The sequence below is a fragment of the Peromyscus californicus genome, unplaced genomic scaffold (genome assembly GCF_007827085.1).
Source record: "Peromyscus californicus insignis strain IS unplaced genomic scaffold, ASM782708v3 Scaffold_19__1_contigs__length_69161282, whole genome shotgun sequence".
Classification (NCBI taxonomy): domain Eukaryota; kingdom Metazoa; phylum Chordata; class Mammalia; order Rodentia; family Cricetidae; genus Peromyscus; species Peromyscus californicus.
Window position 1 is genome coordinate 3,303,591 of NW_026294491.1, and position 14,228 is coordinate 3,317,818.

Sequence of the window (14,228 nt, forward strand, 5' to 3'; positions counted from 1 at the left end):
TTTAAGACTAAGTCTTCCCACACGGGGACTTGAAAGGTGAAAAAAAAGTTAATACTTTTAGACTAAGAAGTTTCATTTTATATCTTACATTTGTGGATTTATTTCTGCATTTACAGCACGCAGGAGTAGTCAAGACATTGGCACAGACGGGAAAGCATCTTGCTATGGGGAAGAGAAGGGGGAGGCTCCTGGTGGCGGTGACATTTGATGGTGTCCAAGGTGGCTGGGTCAGGCAGGAGTCCCCACAGATAGATGGGTCAGTGACCCCAAGCTCTGCCCTGCAGCTTCACTCCTGTAGAGACTGCGGTGGTGAGATTCTGGAGCTCCTGGTGGTCCCATGTGAAGTGTCACCCCACTCAGCGGCGCACAGAACTGTGACCTTGTCCTTAGTGTCCCAACCCTTCCCACAGACAGGTACTGGTCACCCTCAACAGGAAGTCCCTTACGTCCTGTGAACCTCACCATGATGTCACTCGTGAGGAAACCAAGGCCCAGGGAGCTGTTGGAAGAGGAAGACTGTGTGTGTGTGTGTGTGTGTGTGTGTGTGTGTGTGTGTGTGTGTGTGTGTGCTTTGCCTGCATGTATATTTGTGCACCTCGAGTAGTGGGCCTGGTGCCACTCACTGGACGGCAGACGCAGGCTTTGATCTCTTGGAATTGGAGTTCCAGACGGTTGTGAGCCACCATGCGGGTGCAGGTTCTCTGCAGCAGCAGCAGCAAGCGCTTTTAACCACCCAGCCTCTGTCCGACCCCGCAATCATTCCTTTCTGAATGTGTGGTCACCGGTAGGTGTCCCGTGCTCCAGTGGATGTCCCCACAGCCATGCACAGCTGGGCAGCACTAATTGAACTTGGAGAGAGAGAGAAAGACAGAGCGGGGAGGAGAGAAAGCAGGAGAGAGAAGAGAAGAGAGATGAAGAGAGGAGAGGGGGAGAAGGGGAGAGACAGAGAGAGAAAGGGCGAGGTCCCGGCGCCCCAGGACTTGGCTTCTGATGCCCGCAGAGACCCACCTGCTGCGCGCGCTGCACGAGTGCTACGCAGAGAAGAACGGGACGCAGCAGCGCTTCATCATGAGATGCATCTTCGACCGTGAGGAGTTCATGCGCTTCGACAGCGCCGAGGGCGAGTTCCGCGCGCTCACCGCCATGGGGCGGCCGTGGGCCGAGTCCTGGAACAGCCAGAAGGACTACATGGAGCGACGGAGGGCCGAGGTGGACACCGTGTGCAGACACAACTACGAGCTGAACCAAGGCTTCACCGTGAAGCGCCGAGGTGAGGCCCAGGCGGAGAGCAAGGCCAGGCGGGAGCTGCTGCAGCAGCCGGGCGGGGGCAGGCGGCGGAGCCTTGGGGGAAAGGGGCCAGGGCCAGCGGTGCAGAGCCGGACGTGGGCACACAGTGGGAGTCAGGAATATCAAGAGCGTTGTCATGTCTGGTACCCAGCCTGCTGTGGGGTGAAGGGAGCCGGGCCATGGGACAATCGCAGCGGACTGTGGGGAGACGGGCATCACGTGCCACCTCCCAGCAGTGCGGGCTGTGCAGGGGACACAGGGGGCGGTGGGGACTCAGGCCTCAAGGACAGGAGTTGGAGGGTCTGCCGGGTGAGGTCATCTAGGAAAACCAATCTGTAAAGAGAATAAAGCTGAGTCCTGGGGACAGTGGAGCCGGTGCTGGCTAAGAGCAGTCCCTGGGAGGAGAGCAGGAAGTGAAGCAAAACCCGGGGCAGAGAAGTGTCACAGGTAGAGAGGGTGACAGAAAACGGTGGGACCAACAGTTTCGGGAGGTAAGTCCGCAGACGTTGACGGGTCGGGAAACCAGAGAGAGCTGACAGGTGGAGACTTGGACTCAGAGAGGGAGAGGGAGAGAGGTGAGCTGTGCAGAGTCAGGGGGACTTTGCAAGGCTGGGAGAAAAGAGCCTTGGCTCCTTCCCCCTCAGCTTTTGGAGTGAGGGAGTCTGGTGAGCATCCTGAGGAGACCCGAGGGAGCAAGAGGCAGGGGAGAAAGGGGATCCTTCCGAAGGCACAGGGGAGAGTGTGGGGGACATGCCTTTAACACTCTTTGGGAACCAGGATTCCCAGTCACCAGCTAAGTCTTGACTCCCGGGAATGAGTGAGAATCTAGACAGATTGGGAAGGAATCAGGGCAGTGGCCTGAGCTAGAAAAGGTGACAGAGTAGCTAGGTAAGGGGGTGTCCAAAGCATGCGGGGTTGCCCTCAGGTGCGGCTGGCACCCTTTCCTCCAGTGTGCCAGAGTGCAGAGAGCCCTGGGTGAATCACTCAGACCAGAGTGTCCCAGACTCACTCTGCTCAGCAGAACCCCCAGAATCACCACCCAGAGACCCACACCTGGCGTGCAGAGATCTAAAAGGTTTTCAGTTAGTGTCCTGGGGATGACGGTGTGACAGGTAAGTGTTGGCAGACCCTGAGGATGGTTGTTGAGACCAGTTCACTGTGTAGCCCAGGCTGGACTAGAACTCGCCATCCACCAGCCTCAAGATCGAAAGTCCTGGAATTACAGCTGGGTGTACACCACACAGAACTGTTGTTGAAATAGGAAATGTCAAGGTTGCAGCAGGGTCTTCAGAGTGTTAAATGAGCTGGGAAGAGGAAAGGCTGGAGTCGGAGCAGTGGATAAGGAAATATCATCCTAGCAATAGTAATAATGGCATCAATTATGAGAGAGGAAATACCTTTGTAGTTTAATCTTAAAATTATTCAAAATAAATAACCAAATAATTAACGAAAAAGCAAATAGAATGATTAAGAGCTAGGAAATTTCTTTTTCCCCCCCTTTTTAAAATTTCATTTTATGTGTGCAGGTGTTTTGTCTGCATGTCTGTCTGTCTGTCTGCTTGTGCACCACCATATCTGTATTGGTGCCTGTGAAGGCCAGAAGAGGGCGTCAGATTCCCTGGAATTGGAGTTACAGACAGTTGTGAGCTACCATGTGGGTGCTGGGGATTGAACCTGGGTCCTCTGGGAGAGCATCATGTGCTCTTAACCTCTGAGCCACCTCCATCCCTCTCCCCCTTGAGAAAGAATCTCTGTAACTCAGGCTGCCCTTGAGTTATGGATTTTTCTTCCTTTTAGCCTCAGGAATGTTTGGATTCACAGGAGTTTATCACTGCACCCATCCAGACTAAATTTCTAGTGTGGATAACCAACAAGATTCTAGAAATAAATCATATAAGATGTTCAGTGGCCATTCAGCATGAAGCCTTACAATGTGGGCAATCTTTTGTTTTTGTGAAATATTTTTAAAAGTAAAGTCCCTTAGGCCTGAAGATTTAGCTCCAGAGCCCCCTGGAGGTCAGTTGTATACTGCAGGCAAAGTATCTTCATGGAGCGTTCTGGCACAAAACAGACTTGAAGTCCAGGAGTTCAAAGGGAGGGAAACATGTCTTAACTCATAAATCACAACTCAGGAAGGAGATAACTGAGGAACTGTCAGTTTATAAAAGTGGCCGAAGTGGCTCTAAAAGGGCATCGCCTTGAGCTGCAGAAGGCCAGCAGTGTGGGCAGCTTGACCTGAAGCCAGGAGCTGCAGGAGACAATGGACATTGTGAGGAGTGTGCCCCCATCCTCAGGGTGTTGGTGTGGAAACTGGGAACTGAAAGGTCTTAGGGCTAGCAAGCTGTGGTGTGGAAACCCCCCTGCACCAGCCTTTCTGCAGAGCAGACTGCTGTTTTCTGGCCTCTGAAGGGGAGTATAGCCCGGTGGCAGATGTCCAAAAGTAGCAACTCTCCGGAGGGCTGTGAGGCCCCAGGCAGTGGGCAGCAGCACGGAGGCTGAGTTTGAGCATCAGGGGAAACAAACAAGGAAAGAGCAAGGAGAGAGACACAGAGACATCCGTCTGTGGCTGGCTTCACGAGCACCCAAAAAACAGAAGAGAAAGTTGGGAATGTTGAGGATTGCCACACATGGAGCTCAGAGTGTTGTTTCAAAGGCGTTGTGAGGAGTGAGATCTTGGAGGCTGCACAACCCCAAGGCCGTTAAATACAGAGAGTGACATCAGATGTGTCTCATGTATTAGATGGGGGTGGGCTGGGAAGACGGCCCCGTGACTGAGACTGAGGACTGCTCTAGCAGAGGACCCGGGTTTGGTTCCCACACCCATGTCAACGCCACAACCTCCTGTAATTTCTGGCCTCCTCAGGCACTGCACTCACGTGTGCAAACCCACACACGAACCCACTTATAAACAAAATTAATTTTTTAAAATGTTTAAAAGTTATTATATTGGAAAGCCGATGAGTGCTTTTGTCCGTACATTAACTTCAAGAAATTATCTGAGAGCTGGAGAGCTGGCTCAGTGGGTAAGAGCAGTGGCTGCTCTTACAGAGGACGCAGATTCAGTTCTCAGCACCCACACGGTAGACCATATCCATCTGTGACTCCAGTTCCGAGGGATCCAACACTGTCTTCTGACCTCCGAGGGCACCAGGCATGCACATAATGCACAGACATACATGCAGGCAAAACATTCCTGTATGTAAATAAATATAAATAAATCTTTAAAAATTAATTTTAAAAAGAAATTATTTGAATGAATCCTGCATCCTTCTCACCATGACAAAGTGTTGAAAAGGTGGGAGTCTCATTGTTAAAAGAAAAAAAAAAATGTCTCACCATTTGTTCCTGGCCGTCTTGGAACTCACTATGTAGACCAGGCTGGCCTCAAACTCACAGAGATCCCCCTGCCTCTGTCACCTGAGTACTGGGATTAAAGGTGTGTCCCACAGAATCACTCTCACATGTCACTCTTTTCCTGCTCCTAGTCCAGCCTGAGGTACATGTGTCACCCTCCAAGAAGGTCACCCTGCAGCACCGTGACCTGCTGGTCTGCCATGTGACAGATTTCTACCCAGGCAGCATTCAAGTCCACTGGTTCCGGAACGGCCAGGAGGAAACTGCTGGGGTCGTGTCCACCAACCTGATCCGAAACGGAGACTGGACCTTCCAGATTCTGGTCATGCTGGAGATGACCCCACAGCGGGGAGATGTCTACACCTGCCATGTGGAGCACCCCAGCCTGCAGAGCCCCATTACTGTAGAGTGGAGTGAGTTACCTCGGGGACCCTTCTCAGTCCACATTCTGTAGAGCAGGTGGCACCCTGGCTCACGGTCCACGATCCCGCCCTAGGTGTTTGTACACTGGGTCCTGATCATCCCCTGATCATCCCTGTATTTCCTGGAGGCCCCCCTAAGGCTGCTTCTGAGCTGGAGGCATGAGAGGAGAGCCTGTCCCTGGCCTGGGAATGTTGAGGATAGTGGATCTACCCTTGTCCGGAGTCTAGGGAGGCAGACAAGCCCTGTTCTGTTCTCACACAGGGCCTGACTCCCTCATTCTGTCTGTAGTCTGTCCTTGTTCTGAGAGGCAGCTACCAGAATCCACACTCATGTCCATTTAAGACACCAGCCTAGGTCTAGATCTCAGAGTCCTTCTACATATTCTTCCCCATGATGTGTCCCTCTCGGTGACCTTCATATTGACATTCTGCATCCCTACCAGAGGGCAGTAAGGTGTGGTGTGCCTGCCAGACAGGACACAAACTCTGAGTTCTCCTTTCCAGAGGTCAGGTCTGACTCTGCCCGAAACAAGATGCTGACGGGAATGTGTGGCCTGGTGCTGGGACTCCTCTTCTTGATGTTGGGCATCATCATGCACCTGAGGAGCAAGAGGGGTAAGAAGTGTGTGGAGGGGCAGCCTCCGACCCCAGCATAGGCAGGAGGGTCACAGGTTCAAGGCCTGCCTGGGCTACACCTTGAGATTCAGTCTCAGCCCAGACACCAAAGATGTGAAATAAAGAATCCTGGCAGGTGCCTGGGGCCAGCCTTTCGCTGATATACCCTCCTGTCCACAGAAAGGCCTAAGGCAGAGAAGTGACACTGGAGAGTTCTAGAAGCCACTGGAACTGGTGTCACAGAGAAGTTGTCCTGTAGGGAGAGAGGAAACCCCAGCCTGGGGTCTGACCATAGGGCGACACAGTCCCCAGCTTCCCAGGCTTATGTGGGGAACATGCAGTGAAGGAGATGGAGGTGGGATAGAGTGTCTCTCCATCTCAGGGAATTTTAATGGCTGAATGCATTCCTTTCGTCTCCTCATTCAGCTCAGCCGAGATCTCCAGGATCTACATGAGCAGGTAAGACGCTGTGCCTGCCTATTCATGGTCAGAATATCTCAGGCCTGAACTCCCCTCTCAGGCCCAGCCGCTGAGGGAGTGTGGGGAAGAGTGGGGTCCCCACCACTGAGGAAGGAAGCTGGGGTAAGTTGTTCTTACCAAGCTCACACTCAGTCCTTTTAAAGACTATTTATTTAGTTTTATTTTGTAAGTGCCTGTACCCATGTGTGTCTGTGCACCGCCTGCATGTCTGATGCCTGCTGAGGCCAGCAGAGGGCATCGGGTCCCTTAGAACTGGAGTCACAGATGTGAGCTGCCATGTGGGTGCTGGGAACTGAACCTGGGTCCTCAGCCAGAGCAACAAGTGCTCTTAACTCCTGAGCCATCTCTCCAGCTCCCAACACCATCTTACGAGGTCATAATTTCTCTGTCCTGAGACTTAGAGGACAGAGAAATTGTGTCAGAACCACAGTGACTTGTTTTCCCTCTACAGTGCCTAGAACAAGGTTTGTTCTGTGTCACAGGCACACACACACACACACACACACACACACACACACACACACACACACACAGAGATACACACACACACACAGACACACACACACAGAGACACACACACACATACACACAGACACACACACACACACACACACACGCACACAGTGGGGTCTGGGACCTAGTTATACTTTTCAAGGGCACATCCTCACCGACTCTCTTCCTCTGACTAGGTTACACCTGCCATAGTGTCCACCAGCTCCCAGCAGTCCAGGAACTATAAATCCATCAACAGAGGCCAGAGAGATGGCTCGGCAGGTATGCACTTGCTAAAATTCCAGAGGGCCCCGTTCAGTTCCCAGCATTCCAGAGGGCCCTGTTCAGTTCCCAGCTGCCTGTAACTCCAGCTCCCAAGGATTGTAAGCGCTCTTCTGTCCTCCATGAGCAAACACATGCACACATAAATCCAAATAGAAATAAATCCATCAAAGGGCAAATCCACTGACAAGTTCCTGGCCTCAAGACTGCTCACCTCTGAACAACACTGCATCAGGGACCAAGCCATCAATCCGTGAGCCTTTGGGGGAGCATTTCAGATCCATAGCCTCAAGCATGGCCTCAGAAAACGCAGCGAGCAGACTCCCTGGCAGAAGTCTCTGCTGTCAGATGTCTGTCTGTCTGTCTTGACAGCAAGGTGGTCAGAGGGTCAGAAGTTATCACTTCGTTCCAATTTAAATCACTTAAGTTCAAGTGAAGCCATGAATAACGCAGTAGCTGCCACAGCGGGCAGACGGAGTTTATAATGCTTGTCTACGGCTCTCCGAGTGGATTTTATGGGAATGGGTGCACAGATGATGCTAGAGAATTGGAAAACCGAAATCACTGCAGAACGCAGGGCAGTTGGAGATGAAGTATCTCTCCGTGGCTCATTAGCTCTCAGGTTATCAATCCCCAAACACAACAGACCCATTAGCAAGCTGACAAAGTCACAGAGGAAGTGAGCCCCAGGCTGTCAGATTACCAAACACTGCCCCGTTCAGTAGACGCCACAGAATCACTGTTGTGGTTTGACTGTGAAATGTCCCACACGGGCTCGTGTGTTTACACACTTAGTTACCAGCTGGAGTGCTGTCTGAGACTCAGAATCTTTAGGAGATGGAGCCTTGCTGGAGGAAGTGCTGTGGGATGGTCTGTATGTCAAATGTGTTGCTCTGATTGGTCAATAAATAAAACACTGATTGGCCATTGGCTAGGCAGGAAGTATAGGTGGGACAAGGAGGAGAATAAAGTTGGGAAGTGGAAGGCTGAGTCAGAGAGACACTGCCAGCCGCCACGATGAGAAACAGCATGTGAAGATGCCGGTAAGCCACGAGCCACGTGGCAAGGTATAGATTAATGGAAATGGATTAATTTAAGCTATAAGAACAGTTAGCAAGAAGCCTGCCACGGCCATACAGTTTGTAACCAATATAAGTCTCTGTGTTTACTTGGTCGGGTCTGAGCTGCTGTGGGACTGGCAGGTGATAGAGATTTGTCCTGACTATGGGCCAGGCAGGAAAACTCTAGCTACAAGGAAGTGGAGTGCTGGAGGGCTGCTCTCGTGTTTTACAGCCGAGCCCACTTCCTGTCTGCTCTCTAGTTCCTGACTGCCAAGGCAGTGTGACCGCTGCCTCGTCCTATTGCCCCGCCTCTTCTGCCATGATGAACTGAATCCCTTGGAACTGTGAGCCATGATAAACCACTCCTCCCTCACAAGCTTCTTGTCAGGGTTCTGGGCACAGCAGCGAGAAAAGGAACTGATAGAAACACTGAGGCAAAGAATGAATAAGATTTAAGAACTCAGTTCCTTGCCGGGCGGTTGTGGTGGACACCTTTAATCCCAGCACTGGGGAGGCAGAGGCAGGCGGATCTTTGTGAGTTTGAGGCCAGCCTGGTCTACAGAGCGAGATCCAGTAAAGGCGCAAAGCTACACAGAGAAACCTTGTCTTGAAAAACCAAAAAAAAAAAAAAGAACTCAGTTCCTGGGGCTGGAGAGATGGTTCAGGGGATAAAAGTACTTAACTGCTAATGCAGAGGACTTAGTTCAAATCCCAGCACCACATCAGGCAAATGACAACCACCTGTATGTAGCATGAATCTTAGAAGGTCTTTTTAATAAAATCAAACCTGAGCCAGGTATTGGGGCGAACACTGGAAGATCAGAGAGACAGAACAAGCCACAGCTAACCTCACCTGGCCAACTTCTCAGCTGACCCTGTTTCCTCAGACTGGAAGCCTCTGTGTCCTCATATCCGAATGGCTCTCAGCTGAACTCTGCTGCTAGAAGCCTGAAAGCTTAACCAACCAAATGCTTAACCAGCCAAATGCTTCCAGTTTCTGATCCTCATGCCTTATATACCTTTCTGTTCTCTACCATCACTCCCTGTGATTAAAGGCTCGCTTTCTGAGATTAAAGGCGTGAGTCACCATGCTTGGCTGTATCCTTGAACAGATGGATTTCTGCCTCTGGAATGCTAGGATTAAGGCATGTGCTACCACTGCCTATCCTAAGTATCTAGTGGCTTTTCTGTTCTCTGACCCCAGATAAGTTTATTAGGGTACACAATATTTTGGGGAACACAATACCACCACACCTGTAACTCCAGCTCCAGGAGATCCACCCTCTAGCTTCCACAATCGGCTGCATGCACTTGGTGCACATAAACTCACAGGTGTGCGTGCACGCACATGCACACACACACACACACACACACACACACACACACACTTTAAAAGAACACTCCTCTGTACTTCAGTGTCTCCTCGACGTCGCCTCTGAGGTCAAGGAGCTTTGCCTGACACCTAAAATGAGATGAACCCCAAGATCCTTCCCCTAAGTCTGTTGCAGCACCAGTGTCTGGGGACACTTCACACTGTCATCAAAACATTTTAGACAAAAGGTAATACTGATGGAGGCAGATGCAGAGATCCACGGCCAGGCACCAGGCTGAGCTCCGGGAATCCAATCGATGAGAGAGAGGAGGGATTCTGCAGGCGGGGGACATCGAGATCATGATGGGAAGATGTACAGAGATGACCGGCCACACTAGTGGAAGCCCATGAATTGTAGACTGGTGACTGTGGAGCCCCCATGGGACTGGACTAGGCCCTCTGGATACAGAAGATGGTTGTTTGGCTTGAACTGTTTGGGGGGCACCCAGGCAGGGGAATCGGGATCCATCCCTGGTGCATGGGCAGGCTTTTAGGAATCCAGTGCCTGTGGTGTGACGCCCTGCGCAGCCTTGGTGCAGTGGGAAGGGGCTTGGACCTGCCTGGGCTCAGTTTGCCGGCCCTGCTGACTCCCCATGGGAGACCTTAATTTGGGGGATGTGGGATGGCTTGGGAGAGAGGGCTAGGGGGTGGGAGGAGGGAGGAGGTGGTATCTGTGGGTGGTATGTGGAGTGAGTAGAAAATTTCTTAATAAAGAAAAATGAAAAAAAAAAAAGAATTCTAAGCCAGGCATATTGGTTCACACCTGTAATCCCCAACACTTGGGAGGCAGAGGCAGGAGAGTCATCTACAGGTTTGATGCCAGCCTGGGCTGCACAGTGAGACTGTGTCTAAGAAGAAAAGAAAAGCAGTCCCCACTGAGACTGAGGTAAACCTCAGTGAGAAGAGCTGGCCTCTGCCTGATTTCCATGAGGCGATGTGGACACAACAGGAGAGTGTGTCACCATGAGTCCCACACTTGCTGGAGTGTTCATGGCTTCCAAGCCCTTCAGAGATGGAAGAGGCTGGGGCCATGGCCTTCACAGGAGCTGCTGGAATGTGGAACATGGCGTGCATTCCTTCATCTCCTGTACTTGGGAAAAGCACAGACAGCTTGGGAACAGATTCACACAGAGTGCAGAATAAGCAGGGGGCTTACGTGGTTGCATCCACGGAGGGAAGGGTCTATTTTGCTGCCTTTCACTGAGACTAAGACCTGATTTGTTCCCACATCTGGGCTGCTCAGGGAGACATCCTCATTCTTCATTTAAGGTGTTGTGTGATACCATTCCTGATGAGATGTAAATAAACGTCTACTCACCCCAGACAGGGAACCAACAACAGACCAAAGTAAGGATGCCACCAAAGTCCAACTCGGGGCACCAATGAGTTAAGTCTATTGGGGTCACTATGGAGTGTGGACGAGGAATTACTTACAGGAGTCAATGACAGCTACACTGTCAAGATCCCACTCCAGCACCGGTGATGGCTCATGAAACTGGAAACCTGGAGTGCAGGGCACAACTTCCAAGCAGCCTGATGTGTTGGAGAGTCTCTTCCAGCAGCTCAGCAGGTCTGACTGTTTCCAAGCGGTCCTTTCTGCTCATATGCACTTGAAGGGAAGGACCTAGTAAATCTGGTCAGTTTCAGGGGCTTCCTGGACCTTTTGAGTTGTTCACTTCCTGAGTTTTAAGGAGTTTCCCCAGGGATGGAATGTTCCCTTTCCTTTAGACGGGTTTGAGTTTTAACACTTCCTTATAAGTCCGAATGCTACACAACAAAGGACCACAGAGACAGCCCAATATGCCACTTCCCACTAAACTGCCATTTGTAGCTAGAGTTTTCCTGCCTGGCCCACAGTCAGGACAAATCTCTCTCACCTGCCAGTCCCACAGCCGCTTAGACCCGACCAAGTAAACACAGAGACTTATATTACTTACAAACTGTATGGCCGTGGCAGACTTCTTGCTGACTGTTCTTATATCTTAAATTAATCCATTTCCATTAATCTATACCTTGCCACGTGGCTTGTGGCTTACCGGCATCTTCACATGCTGTTTGTCATCGTGGTGGCTGGCAGTGTCTCTCTGACTCAGCCTTCCACTTCCCAGCTTTATTCTCCTCCTTGTCCCGCCTATACTTCCTGCCTGGCCACTGGCCAATCAGTGATTTATTTATTGACCAATCAGCAACACACTTGACATACAGACCATCCCATAGCAGCCATTCAATACCAATAGGACAGTCATGAGCATCCAAGGCTTGGTGGTGTCACCTTCCCTCAACAAACTGGAGACTCTCAGAAGCCCTCCAGGAGGAAGGTGGCATGTGACTTTCGCAGTCCTGCTCTACTAGGCTCACAGGAACAGGGGCCACACCCCTCAAACCTGGGTCTCTACCTGCCACGTAGAAACTTCCTTGGGAGGCAGGTAGAGCCTTGTTCCTCCCTCCCTTCTGTCTCCTCTCATTCCCACCTAGCCTGGTCCATCTGAGCCTGGGCATGTACCCAGCCAAGGCAGAGAGCAGAGAAGGCCACGGCCTTCTAGGATGTGCAGTGGTCCAGGGGCAGTGGTCCAAGTGTAGTCTTCGTGGTTTTTGTTGTTTGGTGTTGTTTGTTTGTGGTAGGGCCTTACAGTGTAGCCAGAATGGTCTCTAACTCACTATGTAGCTCAGGCTAACCTCAAACTAAGCAATCCTCCCGCCTCAGCCTCCCCAGGTTCTGGATTTGCAGACATATACTGCCACTTCTGGCTTGTAAGATTATTTTAACCCATAAGTCAGGGAAGCCCAAAGCCAAGAAGCAGCTGTGAGTGTGTGAGGCGGGGGACTGCCTCTTGGCAATTTCCCTCCTCTCCTCATTCCTCTTCTCAGGCACCACAGGACGGTGGGCTGTGTGGCTGTGTGACCATCCTCTCCACAGTTCCGTCCCATTCTTGCCTGTTCTGGTGACACCGATGTCTCCCTCTAATTTGAGGTTTCAGTTAAACTTGGAGACTGAAATTTTTCTAGAACCGTCACCTCCTACAGGAGCTGGTGTGTTCTGTCCCAGACAGACCCACTGTGGAGCCTCAAAGCCTTTGATTACTTTCTTTCTGATTCTCTTTCGTCCCCCTTCACACACACACTGCCCCAAGCCATCAGAGCCTCTGCCAGCACCCACATGCCTACGTGCCAGGGCATCCACACTCCCCAGCCCCAGCCCAGAATACCACCTCAGAGTCTCTGCCCTTCAGCTCCTCCCACCCGCCTGGGAGCCAGGCTCCAGGTTCCTAGAGAGGAGGGCAAAGCCAATGCAGGGAGAGGCTGTGAACCTGCCATTCAGCTGCCTCTTGGCAAAGCTGTTCATGACTCTTAGATCGGGTTGGTTGGCACAGTAATTTAATAGCCTGCTGTGGGTTGGCCTGAGGACCTAATCTCCAAATGTGAAAGTTATTGGAGTAGCTGTGGGGCATTGTTTCCATGGAGAAAAGATGTCTGAGCTCAAAGCAAAAGTGACCTTTGGGGACACTCCCCTTTGTGCTCTAGGAGTGACCTCTGTGGTTTAGTCCCAGCTGCAGAGAGAGTCCTGGCCAAACCTCAGCTCTGGCCCAACCCTGCTGGGAATGAGTGTAGGTGGGGAGGGTGAGTGTCTCTGAGGCCAGGGAGCGGGAGGGAGAGGGGGAGGTCTCTCTCAGGACTTGACTATAGACATGGGAAGGCACACAGGATGCCCAAAATCCCATCCCATCCTCTGTGACACTAGGTAGATGAGATGATGCCAACACACACACACACACACACACACACACACACACACACACACACACACACACGGACATACTTCAGGTCTGAGGAATAGGGAATAAATTGATGAACAAAGGAGAAAAGATTTAGTGATACTGTTGGGACTGCATTATTCTGGGTTGTTGTTTGTTTGTTTTTGAGACAGGGTGTCTATTATAGCTCTGGCTGGCATGGAACTTGTGCAGACCAAGCTGGCTTTGAACTCAGATCTACGTGTCTCTGCCTCCCACTGCTCAGATTTTAAAGGCAGGTGCCGGCATGCCCAGCCAGGACTGGATTATTCTGACTGCCTTGCAATGGTGAAGACATCTTAAGTAGAAGACAGCAGAGACAGAGAAAGGCAGAACTGGGCACCCAGATGCAGGAGGGATCTCCACCTGCACTGTCTGCACCTGCACTGTCTGCACCTGCACTGCCTGCACCTGCACTGTCTGCACCTGCACTGTCTCCACCTGCACTGTCTCCACCTGCACTGTCTCCACCTGCACTGTCTGCACCTGCACTGTCTCCACCTGCACTGTCTGCACCTGCACTGTCTCCACCTGCACTGTCTGCTCTGCACTGTCTGCACCTGCACTGTCTGCTCTGCACTGTCTACACCTGCACTGTCTCCACCTGCACTGTCTGCACCTGCACTGTCTGCACCTGCACTGTCTCCACCTGCACTGTCTGCACCTGCACTGTCTGCACCTGCACTGTCTCCACCTGCACTGTCTCCACCTGCACTGTCTGCACCTGCACTGTCTCCACCTGCACTGTCTGCACCTGCACTGTCTCCACCTGCACTGTCTGCACCTGCACTGTCTCCACCTGCACTGCCTGCACCTGCACTGCCTGCACCTGCACTGTCTGCACCTGCACTGTCTACACCTGCACTGTCTCCACCTGCACTGTCTGCACCTGCACTGTCTCCACCTGCACTGTCTGCACCTGCACTGTCTCCACCTGCACTGTCTCCACCTGCACTGTCTGCACCTGCACTGTCTCCACCTGCACTGTCTCCACCTGCACTGTCTACACCTGCACTGTCTGCACCTGCACTGTCTGCACCTGCACTGTCTCCACCTGCACTGTCTGCACCTG

General features: G+C 51.8%; 1 protein-coding gene across 1 annotated transcript; it reads left to right on the forward strand.

Annotated features, from left to right (window-relative positions):
- The first annotated feature begins 757 nt into the window (after positions 1 to 757).
- Positions 758 to 9,910, forward strand: LOC128114367 (HLA class II histocompatibility antigen, DP beta 1 chain-like). The gene is made up of 5 exons (XM_052744300.1): positions 758 to 1,270; positions 4,773 to 5,054; positions 5,568 to 5,678; positions 6,105 to 6,137; positions 6,848 to 9,910. Exons 1-4 carry the CDS (start codon positions 991 to 993, stop codon positions 6,131 to 6,133), a joined length of 702 nt encoding a protein of 233 aa, XP_052600260.1. The 5' UTR covers positions 758 to 990; the 3' UTR covers positions 6,134 to 6,137; positions 6,848 to 9,910.
- Positions 9,911 to 14,228: the final 4,318 nt, after the last annotated feature.

What these genes read in the sequence shown, in the direction of transcription:
- LOC128114367 (XM_052744300.1), top strand. Translation starts at nt 991, where the DNA reads ATGCCCGCAGAGACCCACCTGCTGCGCGCGCTGCACGAGTGCTACGCA. An exon ending in CTTCACCGTGAAGCGCCGAG is followed by an intron (nt 1,271 to 4,772) that starts GTGAGGCCCAGG and finishes TCCTGCTCCTAG; the next exon opens with TCCAGCCTGAGGTACATGTG. An exon ending in GCACCTGAGGAGCAAGAGGG is followed by an intron (nt 5,679 to 6,104) that starts GTAAGAAGTGTG and finishes CTCCTCATTCAG; the next exon opens with CTCAGCCGAGATCTCCAGGA.